The 27,200-nt window shown below is 39.5% G+C and overlaps 1 protein-coding gene across 31 annotated transcripts in view; it reads left to right on the top strand.

Moving 5' to 3' along the window:
• Window positions 1-27,200, top strand: part of EBF1 (EBF transcription factor 1) — a 402,216-nt gene that overhangs the window by 361,838 nt on the left and 13,178 nt on the right. For all 31 annotated transcript variants that reach the window (XM_063811625.1, XM_063811629.1, XM_063811624.1 and 28 more), the window contains 4 exons: window positions 5,082-5,170; window positions 22,086-22,151; window positions 23,121-23,298; window positions 23,935-24,114. In XM_063811625.1, the coding sequence (XP_063667695.1) occupies window positions 5,082-5,170; window positions 22,086-22,151; window positions 23,121-23,298; window positions 23,935-24,114 (513 nt within the window). The remainder of the gene's footprint in view (window positions 1-5,081; window positions 5,171-22,085; window positions 22,152-23,120; window positions 23,299-23,934; window positions 24,115-27,200) is intronic.

The following is a 27,200-nucleotide window of genomic DNA, read 5'->3' as shown; positions in this document are numbered from 1 at the left end:
AAAAAGAGAAAAATCATTTTTCATAACTGAGAATGCATCTGGCTTGACTATATGATTTTAATTTGCAAATATACCCCCTTACAGAGAATTTCCTTTATTTGATGTGTTTGTGAAGTGGATTTCTTTAAAAAAGAAAAAGAGACTATAGGCATGAAAAGGCCACATATATATTTGGTTAGAATTCACTCATTATTATGAGTTTTCAATTGAATTTTAGAAGCTTGTGATTAGTATGAGTGCATAAAAACTAGTTGTGTTATCTCGATTTTCTTTGCATATAGCATTTCATGCTGCATGCACATTTGGACATTAGAGATTATAGCTTTGTAGAACCGAGCTGTTCTGTCTTGACCACCACCTGGGTTGAAGCCCATAAAGAGAGAGGCTGAGAGATGGGTTGGAATAGAAAGTTGCTGGTTTCCTTTAGGGGACTCTGAGATGATGAGATCCGGAAGGAACCTAAAGCCCTCTATAAGCAGTCCCAACATAAAGCCAGAATAAAACAGTTTGATTTTTTTAACCATTTCATAAACTTTTTTTTCAAAAGTAGTAATGTTGATGCAGTTCAAATGGCATCCTGGTGCATACAACAGATACATCCCACCAATATCCGTTCCCCAGTATCACATCATAGCTGTGAGTGAGGGGATCCTTCTCAAATCTCAGCTGAGACATTTGCCCTGCAAGCTTGCTCTCCTGTTTGGGAGCATTTGATTTTGCTTTTTATGCATTTACAGGAACGTTTCAGATGTACCCCTCCATAAGCTGTACACAACTCCACGAAGTCCTACTATGCGGGTTCAGTAAATATCTTTCTACCAGTAAATGAGTTTGAAGGGGTCAGTGGAAGACAGCTTGAATTCAATTGCTGTGGCCCCTCAATAGCCTGATTGTTCTTTAAATTAATGTATCCCCATTAAGTGTATTGTGACCCTAGACTTTGTCAGAAAGAGGAGCAGAGGAGGTGACTATAAGGAGGACCTGGCTGTGAGATGCTGAGATGCTGAGCTGCATCCCAGCTCTGCAAGTAGAAGATTTCATCTGTCTTTGGGGGTTGGATTATGTGTACCTTTCGGAAAGTTTGTTTTAAAGGGCTTATGATGTTGTGACGCTAAACAGTTCATTCCTACGAATGCCACCCCCTCTTCTTGAGCATATGGTAAGCACTAAAAATGATTACTGAATAAATGGATAATTTAATGTCTTTTGGAATTTTTAAAATGCATACATTGGCCCCATTTTATTCTCATGGTATAAACATTGAGGCTTTTCTATTTGGGATAATGGATTCTTCTAAACCTAACTGGTTTAGGGTGACACCCTCTCAAACCCTTTTCAGAGTGTGTGGACTGGGTATTTGGAAGCAGGGCCACACAAGCTGTTCTCATCATTCCATTCCTCTTGCAGTTTACAGCTTCATCTGTTTTTCTTTTTTCAATCTAAGATGCTCATGCTTCTTTATTTGTAGTTAATTGTGTCCAATTAAGTTTTTTTTTTCTTGCTCTACCAGATTCTCGGAATTGTCCCAAGTTTGAGGGGAAAAAAATTGGTTAGTCCCATTTCTTCTGGTGCCTCCTGAGCCCTGCGCTTGAGTACAATGAGGTCACTTTGTTGAAGGATTAACTTTATATTACATTCTTGCAGAGTAGATGTATGTCCCTAAGGTATGACTACTCCCACTGATGAAATAAATATACCATTCTTTATGATTCCTCCCTGTTACCCTCTCTGTTGATTTTCAGAGAGTTTATGAATAGTCACATATTTATACAACTGGCCAAAAGTATACTACTTATTTTTCTTATGGTCTGTAATAACCTATGCAAGGTTATTAAAGGGTATACAGACCCCTCTTAAAGCATAGTTTCTTATGTCATTACTTTATACAAGCAGGTCAAATTCCATCTCAGCAACAATCTCTTGCTCTTAACCTTTTTCTCTGATTATATAAGTAATATATGTTCATTGTGGAAAATTTAGAAAATTCACAGCAAAAAGAACAGGAAGAAAAGCACTTTAAGACCCACTACTTAGAAATAACTACTATTTGGCAGTTTATACACAGACATATTTTCTTTATTCTATATATGTTTGTTTAAAAAAAGTAACTATGTTGTACACATGCTCCTGTAATCTACTTTTTAACCAAGCAATATATCAGTAAATATTTTTTCCTATGACATTGCTTTTGAGGATGGCATCATATTCTATTCCATGCGGGTGCCTTAAATTAACCATCCCCCACTTCCCAGATGTTTGATATATTTTTTTGTGGGGGCAGTTAAAATAACAGTCTTTGTCAGATGGCTCCCCCACACTCAGTAATTGGTTTACTTTTTTTCTCTAGTCAATGCAATCAGATAAATCATCAGGTTCCTTTGGATTTAGGACAGTGAGCTTTGTCTAGCATCTTTCATGTTAGCTTTGTCTGCAGCACTGGACAATTCCATTGTAATATTCAATACCTGTATTGAGGGCAGGTTAACTTGTTTAAAACTATGAACAGACAGCAAATCATAAAGGCATGGGACATAAGTTAAAAGCCCTTGCCTTACTATTTAAATATTTCCTCTCTCATAGTACACGTCCATGGAGTAAATCCTTATTTTTCTTTGAATAATGAGTTTAATATGTCTAATTCAATTACTCTGTGACAGCAGAATGACTTCTCCTCAGCTCTTTAGCTATTAGTTCCATATGATATTTGAATTGGTTCTTTTAATTGCTGATATTGTCGGTCATTCCTCTGTGAGCTGGCCATATACCCGGAGAAACATCTCTCTCCCCCCCATACATCAGACAGTCATTCAATTAACAACCATGAATTTCTAGACACAATAGGAATTCATTATGCTAATGATTGAAGTGGTGGGGCAACAATTCAAATTTTACTGGTATCTTAGACTGAAAAGTAAAATCAAGAATTAGAATTTTCAGGATGCTGAATTATGTTTTCAGATATTAAAATGATGCATTTAATTGTCTAAAGCTACTATTTATGGTTAAACATTTTTGTTGGCAATTAGCATTATGGGTGGGGGTGGATATTATAAATAACTTAAACCTTGGTGCTCATTCCTGTCTCTCTCATGCATCTCTTGATTAAATACCGTGGATTTTACGAGTTACAGCTTCCCTGCCTAAAGAATTCTATGGCATTTTCTCTACAAGTCTAATTTGAAAAAAGAATTCTTCTCAAGGGTTTAGAAAGTAATTCATAAAATGGAAGGAATAATAAATATTGTGCCTTAACTCATATACTAGTATAGATAGAAAGATTTGGTACACCTGGGTGTAATTTTAGTTAATTTCCACAAGAGACAGGTTGAAAGTTTACTGTTTGGAAATGGGGAGAGGGCTAACTAAATCTCATATTTGCAAAAATGATTACATTATCTTAAATGAAATGCCACTCTATTAATGACTTCAATAAGCATTGCATTTGGGGAAAAAAATCTTTCTAATAAAAAGTTACCCAAAGTTCACTCTAACTTAAAATATAGAAGTGAAGAAAAAGTACTTACTCTGATTTATGTGTCTTTTGGAGGTGTAATTATTGGCTTTTTACTCACCTATGTAAAACAATGTACTTTTGTAAATGGATTTCTGGCCACTTTATGCAGCCTTTTTTTCCCTTTTTTTTTTCCTTACATAAAAAGTAAGCACTGTCAATCAAGGAATTTTAAGGTTTATTTCCTCTTTAGAAATGATTGATAGCCTTTTAGATTTACAAGTTGACAAGTTAAAGAGTTCTATTGGTATAATTATGTACTAAATTCACAGTCTTTCAATTTAAATGTCCTTTTAAAACCACAAGATTATCATACCTGTATTTTGAAAAGTGGGCCAGTCAGTTTGGGTTGGTATACAAATTGCTTCCATTAGCCTTGGGACCTATTTGAATTTAATACAGTTTTTTAAAGTTAGTACTAGTATGAATCTTACTTTTAAAATTTAGGTTAATGGAAATGCATTTTAAGTAAAGCGTGTGGCAACTTGTTTTTTAATGTATAGCTAAATGTCAGAACTACACAGACTGTCTTTTTTATTCAGCATGTGAGAAAATACATAGTTGAGCACTTTGATTACACTAAAAAAAGAAAAGAAATTTAAAAAAAACACCCACCTACCCCTTACTTAGAGAATATAGGGATGTGGAGGCTATGGATAGGAGCTGGAGCTGCCGTGTTTTCCATCTCCACTGTTTCACGTGAGACAGCCTGAAGATATTTCACATACCAGGGAGAAATTTTGAAAATGATAGACCAGAGTCCACTTAATATTGTGTTTAATTTAAGGATGCTTTAAAGAGTGTGTAGTCAATGTGCACACAGCAAGGTCCATTGTCTCCAAATGTTATTCCAGGTTTGCTCTTCTTTTGGTGTTTTCAAGGATTATTCTTGGAGACTCGGCTGCTCTAAGCGAGTACTTCACAGATGCTGGTCCCAAATAATATCAATGTTGGTGAAAGGATCTATCATTTCAGATGTGAGAGTTTTGAATCAGGGCATTTTCAATACCCATCCCTTTGCAGACTCTCTCAAGGGTGGCACTGGCTTTCCATACCTCGAAGATTCACTTCTACTCACTCTCCTCTACTCTCACCAGCCTCTTGCATGCTTAATTGTGCTGAGATATTGTATCAGCTGAGGTCCGCTAGGGATTTTGCAGTTAAGCAGATACTTTTAATTCTCCTGCTGTTTACAATGTATAGATACCACCAGGCAAGCCCTTGAGTGTTTTTACCTGAGCAACTGAATTAAAGTGGATACTAAAAACCTCACATCAAATACCATTTTACTTTCTATTTATGATCATGTAATGAGTGTAGAATTTGGCCAAAGGAACACTGTTCAAGACCTACTCCTAATGTTCTTTAGGGCAGGTCACTCCCCACCATGGTATAAAGCAGATGGTGGAAAGTTTAGCCAAGAGATCATTCACACAATCATCTTGTGATCCAATTCAAAAGTGTCAGTTAAACTTTGGACTTCCTGGTTATTTCCACACCATTAGTGTTGCAAGCCATGTTCAGCTTTATTTCTTGAAAATGTACTAATTGTGTGACTTCTTTATTGCAGCGCTCAACGAACCCACCATCGATTATGGTTTCCAGAGGTTACAGAAGGTCATTCCTCGGCACCCTGGTGACCCTGAGCGTTTGCCAAAGGTGAGGATACTGCCTTTTTGTAATTCCTGAAAATTTGGACTTGAGCGATTTGCAGAAAACTCTGCTGCTGATAAAAATTAGTTCACAGGTAAACAACTCATATTTTTGTGTTTTGTGTGTTTGGTGCTGTAAGGTAAGCAATAATAAAAGTAGCAAGCACTTATGTGCCAGGCAACACTGTGCTTACTTTTATATCTGTTATGCCATTTTATCCTCTCAACAATGCTCTGATGTTGGTACTATTACCATTCCTATTTTAGAAGAGAAAATAAGCAAAGAGAGATTAAATAATAATTTGCTCAAGGTCACATAGCATGTAAATTGCTAAACCAAGATTTGAACCTATGCAGCATGGCCCTAGAGTCTGGGCTACTTAATCGCCACATCTTACCAATTCTCAAAAGAAAAAGCAGCACCAAATTTCTGTCTACAAGGATCCGTACTTAGTCCTGGCAAGAGGAGAATAGTTAGAGCTCAAAATGTATTGGTGGATCTTGAGATTGGGCAGAGACAACCTCTCTTCTCCTAAGGCATTCTACCTGGTTGGGAAAATAGGCACAAATATGAGATAAATTAAACAAAAATTCAAGACAGAGTCATATATGTCACCAATACATCATTAATTGCCAGTGCAGAAAGAAGGAAACTGACCTTTATTGACTATTGCATACCTGTTGTGAATGTTTGGGATATCCCCATCCCTGTACCTGAGGAACTTGGGCTTTATGTGGGAGAGAATCCCAAACACGACTAATCATAAAAATAATAGCACATTAAAGAAAAGTGCAACCAACGTTCTGTGAGGACTCAGAGGAGAGGGCAGTTAAATGTGAAGGAAGTTCAAAGTACAGAATTCGTTGAGCTTGCATTCACTGTTTACTGACAGCAAAAAGCTTCATTTACTACACAAGTGAAAACTATTAACATTAAATTGAATTAGTAGTTTCAAGGACTCTTTCTTGCCACAGTAAGTCTAGAGATATGCCATTTCTAGGTTTATGTATCCTTGTAAAACACTTGCAAAAATGAAGTTGCCATCCTTCTTAGCTCGGTGAACCTCCTTGGAGTATCAGTTCGTCATCAAATCCTACCTGTGTGCTGGCTGCCCTTGTAGGCAGGGCCACCTGTCAGAACTGGCCCTGTCTGGGAGAAATCCACCCCTCAGGCCACTACACAGAGGTGAGGCGCATGGAGAGGAGGAGCGCTAACTGCTCCGGAGAGGAAGGACTGTGATGAGCAAGGGCCTGTGTCCTGCATCTTGACTTTGGGGGAAAAACACCTTCAGTTTTCAGAGATGATGCCTTCTGTTTCAACCTTCAATTTCCAAGAACAACCTCACTTCCACTGAAGTGCTGTCCTTCCCTTTCCTTTTCCACCCCAATTTATTCTTGGTAAGCAATTAAATCATCTACAGGTTATTTAATATTATTTAGTAGATTAAATAATCTAACTATAATAATAAACAGCAGTCTCCACCCATGGCATAGATGGTCTGTGGAGAGATTTACCATTAGGTTCCTCTGTCTAGCAAGAACATGGTCCCGTGCATTTCCTATGGGACAACTGGTAATTTTATAGCACGATGACATAAATGATGTGAGTCTGACTAATGGTAGGTGCCTTAGCTGTCTTCGTGCTAGAACAAAGGCAGGGGTACAATGCCAGATTCTTCCCATTGTTCCCAGTGAGGAACATTTGGGCACTGTATTCACTTTATATTTAGCACTTGCTTTACCATTTGATCTCTAGAGTCCACTGGAGGTATTGAGGGGAGTCAGGTTGGACAAGGTGGAATTCAGACATTGGCCACTTGCTAGCTATGCAACCTAGGTCAAAATTGTTTACCTCTCTGTGCCTCAATGTCCTCATCCGTTAAGTGTGGATGGTGCTATGTTGTACCTTTTCGAGTTTTATTACAATGACTTATTTAGCAGCCAACAAAAGGTAGCTATGATGATTTGCCAGTTGAGTGAGAATGGGACCCTTGCTTCTGAGAGCTCTTCCACCCAATCTCTGCAGAGCAGGAAATCCTAATCCTGGTGAGCAGTTGAACATGTGATTTCTCCTCTGTGCCTCAGTTTCTTCATCGATAAAATGGGGATAATTAATCATGCTAACTCATAGGGGATCATGTAAGGATAAAGAGGTCATCTCATGGGTGCCCTTGGCATAGCATCTGGCCCATAGTTGCCACTTTAAAAATACTTATCGAGCAGTGGCTCATGCTGGTAATCCCAGCAATTTGGGAAGCAGAGGTGGGGGAATTGCTTAAGGCCAGGAATTGGATACTAGCCTGGGTACCATCACAAAACCCTATCTCTACAAACTAAAAAAAAGTTAGCTAGGCATGGTGGTGTGTGCACGTAGTCCAAGCTACTTGGGAGGCTGAGGTGGAAGGGCTGCTTAAGCCTAGGTGGTCAAGGCTGCAGTGAGACATACCCACCATTGCACTCCAGCCTGGGTGACAGAGCCAGAAGACCCTGTCTCAAAGAAAAATAGAAGACAAATCTGGTTTAATGGTTGAGGTCTACGGAAACCAGACAGTCCTTTTTCTTATTAGAAAGGAAAGGAGAGAAATGGGAATCTAGGGTTGAGTTTTGTGTACTTACTTTTGAAAACACTTTTATGGTTGCATGTTATGTTCAGAAATGTTGAACAAATAGCATAGGCACGTGTCACTTTGTCCCTGATGGTAAAATTCCCAACCCTTTTTTCCTGGGTTTGGAAAGAGTAATCAAGGACACAATGGATTTGTGTGTTAAGGAAACACTCCACGGCTTGCATCTAGCCACTTGATCGTGCAAGGGCTGGCCGGAGCCCACCCCAGGAAGCTCTCAGTGTGACTCAGAGCCGAGTGGCTGTCCTCTTGGCTTTGAATGTTAAAGTGGAGCGAGAGTTCAAGGGCAGGGTCAGGAAGTGGCGGATGGAGCCAGCACAAGGTATTCCTGTGGACTTGGGAGATTTATACTCCTGCTGTCCATTGTTAGGGGGATAAAAATGGGCTGCGCCTTTCTTAGGATCATGGTCAGTGTTTGTCAAACAGGAGTGTTTCAGTGAGCTATGGACCACACACCTTAAAAAACAAACTCCTCTTTATTAAACCCATGTGTTTGTGAATAGACAAAGCTAGATTCATACAACCACCCACACATTCTGTCAAATGAAACTGCTCCAAAGACCAAGCAGACAGCTTTCCATAATAATATGCCTTTGTATACAGGCATGTGCTTTTTCAAAAAAACTTGGACGTGCTTTGTTTTATTGGAGTCTCTCTCCTGCGAGAGAGGCTGGGGCAGCAGACATCTTTACCATTTACCAAATAGGAAAACGGGAGCAAGCGGAATCCTGCTCTGTAAATTATTTTGTCCCTGAAAGTCACCATCAGTGATAGTTGCTGTACACACAAATTTAAAATACTGTGATTATGCTAACCCCAGATGTTTTTTGGTTTCCTTTTTCATATACACAGGGAGAAAAGGGCAGGCTAAGGTTTTTAAATCACAGCATTCTGTTCTGTTTCATAGTTTCGCCTTTCTCTCTGGATCCTGGCAGGAAAGGGAGGAACATGTGACCAACTTTGAGGTCAAGGTTGACTTTTCTTATAATTTAGAGGTGGAGGGGATGGGGAACATGGTCGATCAGAAATTCTGAGATGCTGATGGCCGCAGTGATGCAATCCAGACACGTTGGGCAAGGAGCGCTCTCTGTGTTCAAGGTCAGAAATGTCTCCGCCCCCTTGCAGTTTGTTAGTTGCCTTCGTGAGTGGTCAGTGAGCCTTAGCCCTAAGGCAGTGAGTGAGAGTGCGCCCTGAGCTTAGCTGGCGTCAGGCGTGTCAGCTGTGAATCCTAGGAAGCAAGGAATGTTTACTTCATGCCTACTGTGAGCCCAGCACTGCATTATTAAGGTTTTCGAAGATCATAGAGGCCAAGAGAGTAGGCTCTCAAGTCAGAAGGATGTGCGTTTTGGAAACATGATCCCCTACGTGGTACACATGACTCAACCTCCCATGCTTCAGGTTTCTCCTCTGTAAAGCAGCTGCCTCACGGCATTGTTGTCAGGTGTTAATGAGATAATTTATGCCAAGAGGCATCCCTGGCATCTAGCGAGACTCCAGTAAATGGGGGCCACTAATCCCTGCGCTGTGGGTGTTCCCCATTTTACAGATGAGAAGTTAGAGTCCCCAGAGATCTGAGTGACTTGATACGACATCACAGCTAGCACGCGGGAAAACTACCATTCAAACTCAGGCCCTCAGGGTCGGTAGCCTCACTGCCTTCACTATGTTGAGTTCCCACTTCTCCTGCCTTGAGGTGTCTCCTCTGCAGACACCTGACACCTGGCCCCCATCCTTATGTAGATTCTCACCAGCTTTCTCTCGTTTCCCTACTGAGAAGGCTTGGCCTGGGGACCTTCTCAGGGCCAATGTCTTTTCTCCAAGAGCCAGCCCCTCTTTTAGAGAAAATAAAGCAGTTTGGGAAAAGTAACAAAGGCTGCATTTGTGTATTTTGCTTTATGGAGCTGAAAATATCTGGTAAATTGATCCAGTGGGAGTAATAAATACACATTACTTTATCTTGTTCTTCATGTCCTATACCCCTGAGCCTTGATAAAACAACACCACTTAATAGACTTAAAAAAGAGTAATTACACTCATTGGTTGTGTGATTTTTCAGCCCTCCCAGCCCTGCCTGACCTTCTAATTTAGCTCACCGTGTCTAACTAATGCATTTATATTCATCTTTTATGAAGCATGTATAGTACAGAATTGACTTCAGAGCCTTTTTCAAGCTGTCCTCCTAGGTCCCCAATCTGGTTAGTAGTAAGGAGAATGGGAGCTATCCATTTCTATGTTGGTAGGTATAGATAACACGTAGACATGGCTCAAAGCATTTTTTTATCCTTTATGAAACATAAAAAAAGTATTTATTACATTTTTACTTTAAAGCTTTTATACATTCGAGCATTATTTACAGCTAAACATGCAGGCAAAAGATGCGAGTGTTTTTAAAATGATTACCGTTAATGTTTCTGCTTGTCAGAAGTGCTTAAATTTTCCTGCACTTTGTCTAAAAACTTAGTACTGTTGCCTTTTAAGAACAACACATTTAAAAGATCTTGCAAGTCAGATTTGCAAACACTGCTGACAGTTTGTGATGAATGATATTGCAAAATTTGCAAGATGTTTGTCATTTCACACAGCCGACATATTAAGGAACGGATTAAGAAACGTGAAACCCCTATGGAAAACAACCATCCCAAACAAACCTCCGCCAAACCTTGAACCCAGAGAGCACACCGGAATCTCTCACCCGGGTTTTCTCTCCCAACTTCCCACTCAGCCAGTGGAACCCAATTGTTCTCAGTGCATTTTCTCTCACCATATGGTCTCCTCATTACCATACACTAAGAGTCCATATGGGAAACTTGTGAAATGAACTGTATTCATTTTAACTGCCAGATGAGCAGCCTTTTGCTTTGCAAGCTTAGCTTAAGTCATCTGCTGTCTTCATGTTGTTATGGCAACACAGCACCAATAAAAAATTCTAATCTACTGGAAGTGATCACAGTATTTTAAGTGCTTGCCTATAACTGCCCTCAAAGGGGAAGAGAGAGGAGGGTTCTATTTGTCCAAGGAGCAAAAAGTTGTTGTTCATTCCAGCAGGTGTCAGTAAAGAAGTCAGTGGCATGGGGATTGAAGTACCAGTGTGGCTGGCTGTGCAGTAGGTTGGAATTATAAGGGAGGTGAACACCAGTGGGGTGGATGGTGGGAAGGAGGGGTTGTGGACCCTTTTGGTGGGTCTCCAAAAGCACATTGAATGTCAAGCGCCATAGTATCTCTGGCAGACATGCTACTCTGGTGGTGCTGTGTGGCCAGCCTGCCGTGAAGGAACTCAAGGCTTCCTTGGAAATACAGAGGTAGCAAATCCTCACGGTAGCTTCTCCTTCACTGGCATTCGAAAATCTCAGTCTCTATGAAGTGGCTCTCCCTGTACATGTGAATTAGTCATTTCAAACACCAGGCTAATTAAGAGTACCTTAAAGTAATGGAAGTAGGCAGCAACATCCTTAAATATAAATCATTTTCACCTCTGCTGGCCACATGATATGTTGCATCTCTGTCGCTCTATCTATATTGAAAGTGAATGTTTATAGTCTCAGTTCATCAGTTCACATTAGCCTCATGCTGAATATTTAAACACAGAACAATTTGAACACACCATGAAGGAAGACAGTGACTGCACTTTCATTTGGAACAGCAAGGGCTCATCTAATAATAATTTAGTAAATCAGCCATTTAGTGGCTCAGTTGTGCACTGCATTGTGCCAAATATTATTCACTTCAACTGTACACTTGCAAAATTGAAATTCAGACTCCAGTCACAGGCACTGTTTTCGCTCAGTGGAGAGACGAGACCTAAAATCACCCTCCCTAAAGAGCGTTCATGTTTAGTGATTTATCATAAATACAGAGCTGGGGCAAAATAAAACTGGAGTTGGCTGTATACAATGTATTCTAATTATGCTTTTATTGTTTTAGTCTTTATGCAAAGACTATCAGTAATTCAAAACCTGCAGTTGCATCAGTGAAAATACAAATAAGAAATCTTTGCATAACCACGTTGCCTCCTAGCAGAAAGGGAGATGACTAAGGGTTTCAGCAAAGGATGAAGAACGACTTAACATCTTCATCTTCCACACTGACACTAGCCTCTCTCTCACTCTCACTATCTCTCTTTCTCTTTCTCCTGTATTTACTTTTTTAATTTGAGGAAACTCGATTAACATTATATCCTGAAATGAAAGTGACCCTCCTCAGACGAAAACACAGAAACAAATGGCAAATCTTATGGTATATTCAGCTCTTAGAAAAAATATGCCTGAGTTTGATTCCAGGAAACATCTCTGCATTCTCTTGTCAAAAACACAAGCTATGGAATGCTGTCCATTTCCCCCACTCTCTCCTGTATCTACCAGAAAACTTACAGGCAGATTCCATTTCCCCATTTGATAATATGCTCAGTCTAGGGGCTTGGTATCCGTATCCACTACTACTTATATTTCTTTTTATCCAGGGAGTTTAGCCTGGATCTGTGTACCCCTGAAATTGCATTTAGAATTCCTGTGTGTGTGTGCGTGCATGTGTGCGTTATGAACATGCACACACAAATGCCTGCACATGTAATTTATCTGGGGAAAGAAGTTGTAGCTTCACTAAAAAGGCCGATGACCCCCATGAAAGTTGTAATTCTCACCTCTTTAAGTTATTTATCTTTAGCTGACTTATTTTGTGGCACATTCTTCTGCTTGTCATTATTGTTTCCTTCCCATTTTAGAGATGAGGAAATTGAGGTTTATACAGGACAAGTAACCTTCTCAAGCTTATGCAGCTAGTAAGTGGAGGTTTCCTAACTTCCCATACTTCCTAACCAGTAGTCCATTTAGAGTCTTTTATAGAGTTTTGAAAATAGGATTATATCTCAAACATAGCACTCAAGGCACGCAATACACATTGACTGTAAGAATGCATATATTTTGCCAGAGTTCCTTGGAAAATAAATGGGGATTATTAATAATGTTGCTGGTTATTGCCTGATAAGCACTAACTAAATATAATCTACTAAACCAGGTATTGGTATTAACTCTGTTTTACAGATGAGGACACAGAGGCATGTGTTTACGCTGCTAATACATCGCAGAACATGGATTTGAGCCAAGTCTGTTGGACTCCAGATCCAGAGCCTATATCCCCTAAGCAGTGCCTCCCAGAATTAAGAGATTTTAAGAAAAAAAGCCAGTTTACAAAATCAGTCTTAAAACCCTTCCAGCCTGGTTAGGGAAGGAGGCAAGTGGTGGCCTAGGCCTGAGGTTAGCTCACAAAGGGCTGAGCTAGGTGGAAGCGGCAGGAAGAATTCACATGTAAATGCAGACAAACCCTGGGTACCATGCTTTCCCTCTTTAGCTGCAGAGTCATTGTGGGAGGGACTTGCAGTAACCGTTATCCAATAGCTCAGTGCTGGAACTCTTTCGAGTTCCTTTTTAGGACTGAGTTCTTGATGGGGAGGATTAAGGGTAACTTACTTCATATCATACCCTGCATACAGGGGCATTGAACATAATTACTCATTAGTTCAAGGGTAGGTGACAGGAGAACCAATAGGCGAACTCATATCTACCTCCAGCCACCCAACATCCTCCCCGTAAAGACTGAAGCTCTTAGGAACGGAGACGCTCGGAGGTCTTAAGTCTTGCTCACTATTTTCAGCCCTGAGTAACACTTCAGTGGAGCATTAGAGTAATAAGTACCAAGCCCCAACAGTCTTGAAGCAGTGGATTTTAATTGCAGTTATACTCAGGACCATCTGTAAAGGCTTGAGAATTATCATTTACAGATATCGTTTGTCTGGAGATACATATAATAACCGGTGATGTTCATGCTCAACAGTTGAAGAAGCAAAAGCAAATTATATTTTTGCCTCCCTTATGTATCTATAAAGTATAGTATGGGAACGTGTCACTCAAGTTTCCCTATAGTATACATCCAAAAATATAAATATGCACGTGCATTTGTATACACACACACCAAACATAAAAACACATCCACGTATGTGTACATGACAAATACATCTCTTTGTTTACTGAGCAGTCCCTCTACTTTTAAGCTCGGTATTTATTCAGCCTTGGCTGAGGGAAAGAAGCCACAGCCAAAAGACAAAGAGAAACAGAAGTAGTTAATTTTTGGCTTTTTGTGTTTTCTAAAAGCCCAGGCCTTGGCGACTTAAAGGTGACTTAAAAGATTTTCAAGGGTAATTTTGACTCTAGGCCGTTTTTGTTTCATGTGCTGACTTTACAACCTACCCCTGAAAAAGGCATCTCTGTCCAGAGCTTTCTCTTTAAGCAGAGACTTTTATCCTGATCAGAAAGTCGATTTCCAAGGCACTCAGCAGGACCTAACCCACAGCGCTGGTCTTAAACCAGTACAATGAATTGGAATAAGAAGATCCCGCCAGAGGTTACCAAGTTCAGCTCTGTACCTCCAAGCAGGTCATAGTCAACAAGGGTGCAGACACCATTTTTCACTGTATCTGTGGCGGGAAGCACCCCAGGCTCCCATTCACCAATTACCATGACACCATTTAGAAGAAAATGCCAGGAGACCAAATAAAAAAAAAAAAGGAGGGGAAAGCCATTGTCATAACTCTTCTCAGAAATACCTGGTTTCACAATTTATACTTAACTGCTGACACTTGAAAAGTCAAACATTTTGGTAAAATGAATCAAGCTGTAATGTTTCTTTTATGAGATCCCCTTGCAGGAAAGGGAAGCTTGGCACCTCATGGAGCCCAAGCTTAGTTATCCATCATAGTAAAGTCAGCTGTCCTAGCCAGCTTCTCAGAGGTCACGCGATCAAACCAACAGCTCTTACAACTATATTATTGCTTACGGGACAGTAATTGAGGCACCAGATAAAAATTACCTGGTCTAATAGGCAGCGAACAATTTTCACTCAATAAAATTATGAGCCAAATCATTCATTTCATAACACTCTGGCTAATTTATTTGTTGACCTTTTAATATCCATAGCTCCTCAGTGGTATTAACTGCAACTCAGACAAAATCTCTTGTTCATTTCACTTTCATTGATTTTTTTTTCCATTGAGGCAATAACAGTTGCTTGAAAACAGCCTTTTTCTTTCCATTGTAAAAGTCAATCACGTAAGTTAGTATGTCTTACGTTGATATAGCCGCGTTAGCTTACAAGCTAGCTTAATTTCATATGATTCAGAGTCTCCTATACCATGTTTTTAACAAAGGCAAGGCTTTCTGGTTTACCTCCAACCACGCCGCATGCTGGTTCATAATAATATGTTTGAGAAGTAAGAGGGCTGTCATCTAATCTGAACATAAAATCAACTTTAAAATCAGAGGAGGTTCAGAAGAGGTCCTCCTGCTGCATTTTCTCTAGACTAGAATGCTTTTGGTGCCTTGGCCTTTGGTATTAATAGCAGTAGACTCTTTCAAAATATTTAATTCCTTTGTTCTGGAAATGTCTAGAGATTTTTACTGTGGTTTGAATTTCAGTTTTTAAAAAGACTCTGGGCAAAAAGTATGTGCTAGCTAGAATGTTCTGTAGGGCAGTCGAAGCTTCAGCTGAATCTTCTTATATACTAAAATACTATGAAGTCTTTAGAATGCGGGGTTGTAAAATATAATTGTTATACATTTGGCATTTTATGCCTTCCTGCAAATAACTACTTGCTACCTATACCTCATTTATGTTCCTCCTTTCCATTTCAATTTACTCTAAAGTGGTCCTTAGCTATAATGAGAATGCCCCTTTCAACAGAAACATGTTTAATTATATCCATGCTAAATGTAAGTGACTCTTCTCAGTCATAGGTCTTCTAAGTAAAGAGTGTTTAAAGTGTGACACTAAAGGCTTCTAATGATCTGCACTAAGCTCTATTTCAAGAAGTTTATATTACAAGAAAAATGAAAAATTTGAGGAATGTCTCAGAGGATGGGAAACTAAACGGTGCCCAAGTGTTATTTTGGTTTGTTTTTCTCTTTCCCTCACTGCCCTCATTATACTGATTTTTTAGAATGCAAAGTCTACCATTGTGGAATTTTCCATTTGGCTGAATAAACACAAAGGAAGTTGGGATATAAAACTACCCTCCAAAGAAATACATCTCAGGACAACTAGTACTTATTGCATTGTACATCCAGCTCTGCAGGAAATGGGCTGCAAGAAACTTCCAATCAATTTCTCAGCATTCGGCCTTTCCAATCAGTAATGTCACCCAGGCTTTCAGAAGTCAGTGGGGAAAGATCCAGGACTTAAAGTCTAGGAGCTGAATGCACACATCAAAATCTGGGTCCTGCAGTAAACCCTATATGAAGGAAGGCAGTGAAATCAATGCTGATTTCATTGATAGGTGCTTATCATCTCTACATCAAGAGTGATTTTTTCATTTCACTTCATTGTGTGTTGCTGATATTTGGCCACTACATTTTGAATCCCCTGATAAAGCAAAGTAGATTGGTGATAAATGGGTATCAGGGAAATGTGCAGTGACAGAGAAGTATTGTGCTTCTTTCTCAGAAATCACCCAACTCAACTTGACTTTGATTATGGATGCTTGTAGTTTTTTTTTTTTTTCTGTTTCAATCTACATTCCTGAAAACATTTCCTACTTGGGTAAGCATAAAGCCAAGCACAGATTATCCTCTGAAATTACTGAAGCATCCCTGGGCTTTAATTTTATGGGCGGAGTTCCCAGAGTCTCAAAATCTAATGCTGAAACATGAAAATTAATGTTGTGTTCGTGTATGGGTATCTATCAGCTTTATGAGTTGACCTACACATGCTATGAACAAAAGAAAGTTCAGACTATCTTCCATGCTCATCTGGGGTTGAGTTGCCCAAAACATTGAACTGGGTTTATAAATGGGCCCAGTATTGGCCAGTTAGACAACCTTTCCCTTCACTCTAGGAGGCTAGATGTGGCCAGTGAACTTGAGCTTATTAGCTATAGATTTCAGGTCAAAGGCTAAAGAGAAGGACTCCCACAGATGGTGAATAATCCTAAGATTTTTAACTCATAAAATAGAAGATGAGTTAACTATGTCTGCATATTTGTCATGATATGCCTTGTTCCCAATGTGTCTTTCTATGAATGTGCAAATACCTAACTATTTCCAAGGGCCTAAGAGTACAGCTAATAAAAGGCTGAGGACCATAAGGACCAACCTCATGTTGCTAGCAGCCTATAACTTGAGATAATGTCTGTACTAGACATGATTCATTGTATTAATCACGAAATTAAAATGTAAGTCCAAGCCAGCAGGAATGAAAGAGCAAATTCATAAAAAAGTGACATAAAAAAACTCACAGTGATGAAAACTTGACCTTTGGGAATTTATATATTGGATTTAAGAGTCTGTAGCTAAATGGAACACCAAATTTAAGTCTTCTACTTTTATAAACCATGCCGAATATGACTTTGTCATTTCATCATACAAATTAAGTGTGTACTTTTAAAAATCAGTAACTGTATCTTAGAATAACACATCAACATGAATTTCTCAAGACTTGTGGTTTGCTAAACATTATGGTAGGAGCTTAGATAAGGAGATTAAGAACCTATCACTGGCCTCAAAAAGTCTGCAGTCTAGCTTTGGAGAATGAAGACTAACACACTTCAGATCAGAGCAGAATGACCTGTCAGTATGTACTTCTGTGCTGTGCTGGGTGACACAGATGGTCAGCACTCTTTTTCAGAGGAAATAGAGATATTAGGAGCTGGGGTATCAGTGAAGGTGGAATTATTTCTGATAGAACAGTGTGATTTTCAAGAGCCAGGCTCTGATGTCTAACAGGCCTGGGGTTGAATCCATGCTCAGCCACTAGTCAGCGATGGAAACTTTGGGAAAGTTAGCTGACCTCTCTGAGTGTCAGTTTCCTCATCTGCCAGATAGTAATAGAAAGAATACCTTAAGAGGCTTTCTATGAAGGTTGAATGAGTTCTTGCTCCACTTTCAATAAATGAGAATGATCTCCTTCATTACCATACCATCACGATCCCCTTCAGTACGAGGCTTCAGAGGATGGAGAGAGGCATTGTCAGTGGGCACAGATTGAAGCCAGCATTCCCTCCAAAAAAAGGGGAAGGCAAAAGGAGTGAAGGTATGGAGATAGAAAGGAGCCAAATGTTTTACTTCTAGGCTGGGGAGGACAAGCATAGAGAGCAGTTCTTCAAATACATAGGGAGAGATGACTGGACAAAGATGGTAGGACCAAATGATGGCGACAATCTTTTGCGACTCTCATCAAACTTTGTAGGTCGATGCTGGGAAGATAATGTGCCCTGAAAGTTGCTGGAGAATAAGATCCACATATGATGACAGACAAGGGCAACAAGAAGCTCAAACAATATTTGCTAATTGGGTTGCAAAGTAGAAAGTAAAGCTGAATCTTCCCTTTATATTTGTAGCCCATTCAGCATTTTTATTATAAAGCTTCCAAAATATAAGTAAAACCCATGCCAGCTACATTTGAACTGTTTCTTAGAACCCCATTCCTCCTTCGGTCTCCCTAACATTTCTGTAGACTCTAAATAGAGTAAGAATAATGTATCCACATTTTTCTGCATAGAACCCCACTCACATAACCATCAACCTATGGTCATAGCAAGACAGGTGAAGCCACGTTTTGATAGTGAGATGAAATCAATCCGTGAAAAGTAGTTGTTGTTTTTAAGGAGTAAAGCTTTTCTGTATCTTTAAGAGAGAAGAAATCCAAGGCCATGAGCAGAAAAATTGTCTGACTCAGAATGTAGATTGGAGAACAAACATTACCTCTACAAGGAGACTCTGGGGCTTTTCAATATTTAGGATACTAGTATTTGTCTTTTTAATTCCCAAAAGGGAATTAAAATCCCAAAAGGGATTTTTTTTTTTTAAATCCAAGGATAGGATTAATTATCTTGGAATTGTCTAATATCCACTCTTATGTTTGAAATTGCAAGCAGGGAGACGTTTTAAACATTATGAAAAGAAGAGAAAATCTCCCCTGACAAATAAATGCCTTGAAACATTAGATATTAGTACTAGTCAAGTGCTCTTTCTTTTCAGAAATATTAAAATTGCATATTAAAATGAAAGATCCTTAGACTGTGCTCCTGCCTAATGCCACAAAAAATAAGAATTTGAGAACAATTTTAGAAACAAAAGATTATATGAAACATCCAGCTCTTCCCCTTATGGGAAATTTCTTTTTTTAACATCCAAGGCTCAATCATTTCCTAATGTGAAATTACAGATTTTTCAAATCACCATATAAAACTGCAAAAAAATTACACTTGTGACCACAGAAGAGATGGCATACACTATCAATTTGATTTTAAAAGGCATACATCTTTTATACTACCTGTCATTTTTATAATGCCTTTTACAAATTTAATCAATACATTTTAACATTCTATATACTTTAAGTGCAATATACAATAAATATTCAAGTTTCATCTTAAACATGCTTTAGCCTTTAAATTGTTAAAACTGCAGTGCCCTTTCAATCTACTTACATAATGTCATAAAATATACATTTCAAGGTAAATGAAGTCAGCTACTTCAATTTAGTCCCTTAAACTGGTAGTAAATGAGAGGTTAACACTATGGTGCCAAACCCATTATTGAGTAAATTTAGCACCTTGGACAGCTCTGTAAAATCTTTATTGCTTTCCTGACCTGCTCGTCATGTTCTGTCTGTGTGTTCAGTGGCTCTCAGCTCTGATTGAAAGGCAATATATTAGATCCCCAACACAAACACGCTTGGGGGCTAGTTCACTGGGAGCATAATGACATGGAGGTGAGAGCAATTTTCTGGTCACCGAAATCCAAGCCCTTTGCAGGTCCATTGCACTAACTCATGGAGGAGCCAGAAATTTCCTTTCTCCTTCCCATTTGCAGAAATAACTAATAGAAGCCAAATCACATGGGCAAAGCTCAACCAAGTCTTTCTTAAGTCCTTACAAGTTGATACTACAGTGAAGGATATTTTTTAATGGGTAAGATATTATTTAAGGGTGTCCCTTTCAAGACAAGAAATCCAGGTTCACACTCCTCAAATCCAAGACTGCTGGCCTGAAGTGATGCTGTACTGATGACCTACCTATGGCAATGTACTCAATGGGAAAACATGCCCCAGCATGGTGGATCAAAGAAGGCAGCATCATGGATCAAAGAAGGACGCTCCTTTAGGAAACAAGATCCACGTGTTTTATTCTCAAAGGATTAAATGGGGATGAGAGCTCTGGATATCAATATAAGGAGAAAAAAAAAGTAGATTTTGTCATTGAAAAACTCTATCACCAAGGATATATAATATATACTGATAGATGGTATGTTTTCAGGCTTATGAAAACTTCAAAGATCTTGGAGTTTAATTTTGAACTTCCCTCCTCCCTGCTTCTGTGAAATTAATTAAAATAAGGTACACTGCTCTAAGTCCTCAATTATAGTGTTACAAGAGTGAAGTTCACAAGTGCAGTTTCTTTCTGTGCCTCATCATGCTTTTGACAAACTGGAGACTTGCTTTTTTCCCCCCTAAAATGGAAAGAAAGGAAAATACCTTCCCTGCCAAGCCCCAACACTGGCATAAATATTTATTTGGAGAAATAAATGAACATAGGCCTAGAGAAGTCTAATCTTCATAAATAAACTCACTTGATCCTGTTTTTTGTTTTCATCTTTCCTAAGAGCCAGATAAAGCCAAGAGGTCTTAGTGAAGGCAACACAGGCTGAATTTGATCTGGGGATAGGGTTTAGTGTGCCCGTACAATAGTAAATTATTAACTGCTGTGGTCAGACACTACTACGGCAAACAAAAAGTGGTAAATTAGCTTGTAGCTTACATTAAAAAATAAAGAAATGATTTCAGATGTATTGGATCAAACCCCTTTGATTATATAATGTTCTTTACTCCCTACATGAAAAATAACTAAACTGTTTTATAAAGGGGGTCTATCAGCTTAAGGCAAGCATAAATGTTTATTGAGAACTGAAAACCCCACTATCTTATTTTTGAATTTAGGACATTAGATATGTCATAAGTAGTTACTGTAGTATGACAACTACTTTATCTTATATTATAGAGAATTTAAAATTGAAAAATGCTAATATGTATCTAAAAGCTTGTCATTTCAAGAGTTGTTCAAGGATTTTTGAAGAGGCTATGGTGACAGCAAAATGAATGCGATTATCTCCCTATTTTCTGATCAGCGACTGCAGTCTGTGAAAATTGAACAGCACTGCTTCTCCATGTAGAAATCTATTGTGTAAAATATTTAAAGTTACACTTCTGTTTGAAACTTTACCCACAGTCAAAAATGGTAAACATATCTTCATGCAAATCACCTCTGATGATCCTACCACACCCTTACGTTTGGTTCTCTGACAAGCCCCTACCTTTTACATGCATCAAGCTTAACTTTGCTTTTCTTTTCACATTCTAGTGGAAATGAATCTGAAGAAAATTAGGGAAAAATGAAGAGAGGGATTTCTTTTAGTTAGAACCAAAAATATTAGCACCACACTCACTTTGTAGAGTACTCCCTATTATTAGAACCAAGCATGCAGGCTAAATATGGAAGTCCACCTAAGTAAAAAGAGGGAGATATTTTTTCTTCAACTGAAATGAGTAGCCAAGCATCTGTCTAGGATGAGAATGAATGAGCAAATGGGGGAAATCACACAATACTGAAATAGCAAATAATTGCTATTAAAGAAATAGATACTGCCAGTAATGAAAATTGGTGCAGAGGGGGCTTCTGAGGACAGTAGAGTCCTTTCATAAGAGTTTTTGACAAACAGTGCATTGCCTCAGTATGTGGGTTTCCTACATCACCCTCTTATATTATGGCTCTGCCATCCAAGAGAGATAAACAAAAGAAGTTTAATACTACATGCTTCTAGTAGCTGAAGATTGATTGGAAATCCCTCGAAAATGACCTGTCTGATAAGGTCATGTTTCCTGGAATAAGCAATTAAGTGCAAAATAAACACATCTTAGGGATTCATACCACGCACTGAATGACATCGATTATAGTAATCTAGTAAATGACCTAGGAATTGTATTCAGCAATAAACATATGAATGCTTTATCATGCCTATGGCAGACTATTGAGTGATGTATTTTATGTCACAGTACCAATGATGCTCACCTTTTGACTCAATTAAGTGTGTATGTGAACAGGGATAAATTGGTGATTTAACGCCCTTCTGGGGTTCCCCAAGCTACGGCCTTTATAGCAGTGCCTTGGCAAAGTATGGCCAGAGGGACTGGAACGTGATCATGTCAAAAGATAACGACAACCTGCCTTCACTCAAAGGATTGTATCTGCTTTTCTCTTGACAGGAAGTAATACTCAAAAGGGCTGCGGATCTGGTAGAAGCACTGTATGGGATGCCACACAACAACCAGGTGAGCGCTGTGGGTTTCTAGCCTGTGTGGACTGCCACATGCAATTAAAGATCTCAGATTCCGCGTCGTAATGAGAAAGCACAAACAATATAAAAGCCATGTGCATGAGTTAAGAGTATAAGTAATTCAGATATAACATGTTGCAAGATGATTCAATCCTCTTTTGTAAACCTTTTATTGCCCTTTCCACTGAATCATTTTCTGTATGAGAAAAGGTACTCCATTTAAAACTAATCTTTAGTGGGAACATACTTCATAATTGAAGAGGAGAGTTACTGGTGCTTTATTTTATTTCTCTCAGGTTTTCAAGCAAATTTAGGAAGAGAAAGAGGGTTTAATTTTGTCTCCAAAAAGTATAACAAGGCCTGAATAGTATTGTCTGCTTCTGTTTCATAGAACTCCATGTATAAGATTCACATAGCTTAGGAAACTGAGTCTGACAAACCATTCACTCCTTTTTCATGTAACCTGAGTCAATGTCTGGGGGACACAGTCCCATTAATACTCAGGAATGCAGGTAGTCATCTACAGCCTTCCCTTAACATCAATAGGGGAGGTGAATTGCAGCCTCTCTTCCTCTCCCCCTGGGTAACCTCAGACTTCCTACATGTTATTGGGAAGGATGGAAAACCCCATGGTGCTGTCCTGTATGGACTGTAAGGTAGTATGAAGGTATAGTTAAGATAATGGACTTTCAAAGTCAGACAAACGGGCTTATGAATCTCAGCTCTGTTCTTAAATAGGTGAGTGTACTTCGGTGAGGTTTTTGACTTTCTGAGCCTCAGTTTCCCCATTTCGGATACGGGCATGATGATGGTGAGACTAATATAACAGGTTTGTCATGAGGGTCACAGAAGTTAATGCAGCTGACCATTGAAAACCCTGAGCACGGTACCTGGCACTGAAAAAACGGTATTATTGGGAATATGACTGGGCGCAGCTAAAGGGGATATTCCTTCGACTTTTCAGGAAATCATTCTGAAGAGAGCGGCCGACATTGCCGAGGCCCTGTACAGTGTTCCCCGCAACCACAACCAACTCCCGGCCCTTGCTAACACTTCGGTCCACGCAGGGATGATGGGCGTGAATTCGTTCAGTGGACAACTGGCCGTGAATGTCTCCGAGGCATCACAAGCCACCAATCAGGGTCAGAAGCTTGCTTTTCTCTTCCCTCCCCAACCTTAAGCACCCCATCTCCTCATTTATTGGTCATGAACAATTTTTACATTAAAAAATTATTTTCATCCCAAAAGGGAGATTCTTAGTTTGTGTGTGTAAGATATTATTGTACAATGTTGGTCCTAGCTATCATTCGGGTAATCTAATATAGAGGGCTAGAAAGGATGCATGCATTTAGCCATCTCTCTACGTTTGACTTTTCACCATAAACCATGAATGACAGATCACAGAGAGGGATGGAATTAAAGTTTTGAGGGCCCAAAGCACATCATTCTTGCCCAGGGAATAGGAACCTGTTAGCTCCAGGGTACATCTCTTAGATCGGGATTTATTTCTGCTCTAAAATGATAATTTATAGGCCCAGCATTGCCATTTCTCACGGCCCTGCTAAGTATTTATGATCTCCTAAGAAATGTGTCTTTCGCTCGCTTCCCATTTTAATCACAGAGCTAGCACCACCAACCCACGCACATGAATCACCCAATCCCTTCCCTTTGGGTTGCGGCGACGGGGCCAGAAACAGAGACCTTCCTTTCCCCGAGTCTTCCAGGATTGCCACCATCTGAATGCCACCCTCACCTCCGGTTTTGCCCCCACCCCTCAGGTTTCACCCGCAACTCAAGCAGCGTATCACCACACGGGTACGTGCCGAGCACCACTCCCCAGCAGACCAACTATAACTCCGTCACCACAAGCATGAACGGATACGGCTCTGCCGCAATGTCCAATTTGGGCGGCTCCCCCACCTTCCTCAACGGCTCAGCTGCCAACTCCCCCTATGCCAGTAAGTAGAGATGCGTATCCTGCGTTCCTGAACGTTTCGCTAGAAGAACTTGGCATCATGCCATGTGGCCCAGTGGGCAGGGCTTCTCGGTCTGAGGCCCCCCCATCTTTCCCTCCTGTAAGGCACTCCCCTGGATGATGGTGCTAAAGGCACCATCGTCTCCAGCAGGAATCTCCGCTCTCCAGTGCTCACCTTCATTCTTACAAAGTCTCCCTAACAGTCAGAATGTTGCTACCATCCAAAGCAGCTGTATGAAGTCGCTTCAGGAACCCATGCTCGGAGTTAGATGAAGATGGGTTGACTCCTGCTTCTCCCAGTTACTAACTCCCACTTCTACCAGTTACCACCAGCTACTCAGGAAACTGAGGCAGGAGGTTTGCTTGAGCCCAGGAGTTCAAGGTTACAGTGAGCCATGATTGTGCCACTGCACTCCAGTGCCTGGGTGACAGAGCAAGACTCCGTCTCAAAGAAAAAAAAAAAAAGCAAACAAAAAAACCCCATAAACAGTGAGGACACCATATTTGTCATCTACTTAATCCCAAAACATCTATTAGTTTTGCCTTGTTTCATCTGATTATTTTAGCTACATAAAAGGAAGCAAGTTCATTTCCTCTCCAAGCCTCAATTTTCTCATCTGTAAAATTGGGAAGGAACTAGCACCCACCCCATCCAGTGTTGTGAGACATAGAGAAGATAACGCATACAGTGAGCTTGTCCTGATGGCGGACACATGGATGGAGGCACATTTAGTAAATCTAATAATCATAGTGATGCAAAGATAATAACGTGGTGGTGGTGGTGGTATAACATAGTAACAATAGTCTAAAACCTAACTTCTCTCCCTTCATAATTATTCATAAAGCACTCATGTTGAAAAATTCCGATGGAATAAAAAAAAATAAGACATTCCACTGGTGAACACACATATGATTCCTTTATTTTTTAATGCTTGGATTTTTCCCCTTTGTTTGTGTTTGGTGTATATTTAAAACAACAACAAATCAAAACACTTTTCCAGAAATCTGGCAAGATTAGAAAAAAAGAAAAAGAAAACCACATACACATACAAAAAATGTTCTTTGGTGCCTTGTCTCTGCCTTAAAGAAGTTTGCCTACAAAAAAATTTTGGTACATTTATATTGCTTCTAAAGAACCTTGGAGAACCGGCCTCCTTATCTATAAAATGTCATAACCTGTGTCCTCACAATCTCTTGATCTCGCTCTGACTTTGAAGTTCATCTTGGACATTGCGAGTGACTCTTCTGATGTGTAAAATGTGGCCAAACTCTTAGATATTTGTGGAAGGATAGATAGGTGTACCATTAAATTAAAGAATATTCATGATTTCTTAAGGAGTCTTGGCTAAAAATACAGCAAATGATGCCCTGTCTCATAGTGAAAGTATGGATTGTTCTAGTTCTTTGAAAGAGGAAAGATCATTCTTGCCCTGTAAGAGAAGTTATTTCTGAAAATGTACTTACAGACTTTTACTTTCTGGGTGAATTTTTCTGCTCAAGGTCCACAAAATTACACATTTCAACTTAGTTTGGAATCAGCAGTTTGTTGAACATTTACAACTCCCCAAATAATCTGCATATATTATGTCTGTCTACTCACAAGTCAATGTTTAGGATCAGTTTCACATTAGATTTTGATTTATCAAAAGATTGTTTCTCATAGAGATCTATAATTTCAGTGTTCTCCGATTTATTCAATCAGAAAATGTTTCGATCATGACCTGAAAATTAAAAGGTGGCATTCTTAATTAAATCAATAAACTAATTGCTATATGGTAGCAATTCAATTTAGGGGCTTGGAATGCTCTCCTCCCCAAGCCTGTGCAGACACTCAGCCGCTTCAGCCTGAGATTGCATCTGTCAGACTGTGAAACTTTGAACATTTAATTTCCATTAATTGATTTTCTCAGTGCTCACAAATATAGTATTAAATTCTCAAATATGCTCTCAGATGGGACGGTTTTATCTGCACAAATGCAAATAAAACAATAAACACAAAGCCCAGTTGATTTGAATTTTTGCCTCCATAATATTTAATTATTCATAAAGCACTCATGTTGAAAAATTCTGATGGAATAAAAAAGACATTCCACTGGTGAACACACTTTCTGGTGTGGTGGCTGATAACTAATAATGTTATAACAAATGGAGCTGCTTGACTATATTTTACCTCTACCTCTGTTAACTGGCCCCCCCACCCCAAAACTCCCCACCTCTAAATACACATAATGATCGCGTTTGCCAATGAGATTAATTGCCTTCCTCAGTGAACCAGCAGGATTTCAAGTCTACGAATATTTAAAAATCAAACCTCCAGTGCAGGAGTTTTGCAATTTAAATGGGTGTTATTATCGAGCATATTTTCACAGTTACAAATCCTAAGAGATGTATAAAATTGCTGGCCTCATTAAAAGAAAAAGTACAGTTTAGAAAATGTTTGTGAAAATTCTGAGGATGGTGGCTCTGCATTCTGCCCCATAAAGCACTCAGTGTGTGTGGATTGGGTAGTGCCTTGGACTGATTAGAAGGGGTCATTTTCCCCTGATGGCAATTGTTGCCTATGACCAATTGGATTCCCACTTTGCAAAGGATAAGGCCACCCAAACAGCTCCTTCGACTCTGGTGGGCTCATGGGAACGAGGCTTTTCCCCCTGGAGATCTGTTTCCTTTGCAGGGTAGCTTAGCAGAAAGAGCTCCAAATTTGGGCGTGATTCCTTGCTTCAGCGCATTCTAGCTATGGCCCTTGGGCTAGCTGCTACACTACTTTCTGAGTCCCAGCTTGCTTCACTTCCTCGGTTGTAAAAAAAAAATATATGTGATGGGCCCTGACTTAAGGTTGCATTGCCCATGACAAGATGAAAAAGACGTGAAGATTCTTGTGAATGATAAAACAATATCTGATGTTTTATTAAGTTGTGTGAAAAAATAATAACATAGAGGAAATATCTAGGATACATACTTTCCTGCAGGAAATGGAGGAAATAGAAAGCGAGTGTATGAAAATATTAGTCTTGACTTAGCGTATGTGAAATCTCTGTCTCCTAAAGTAACCGAGAGATTATTAGCCTG

This window comes from Pan troglodytes, chromosome 4 (genome assembly GCF_028858775.2).
Source record: "Pan troglodytes isolate AG18354 chromosome 4, NHGRI_mPanTro3-v2.0_pri, whole genome shotgun sequence".
Classification (NCBI taxonomy): domain Eukaryota; kingdom Metazoa; phylum Chordata; class Mammalia; order Primates; family Hominidae; genus Pan; species Pan troglodytes.
The sequence above is the reverse complement of the archived record's forward strand: the minus strand, read 5'-3'. Positions and strand labels throughout refer to the sequence as shown.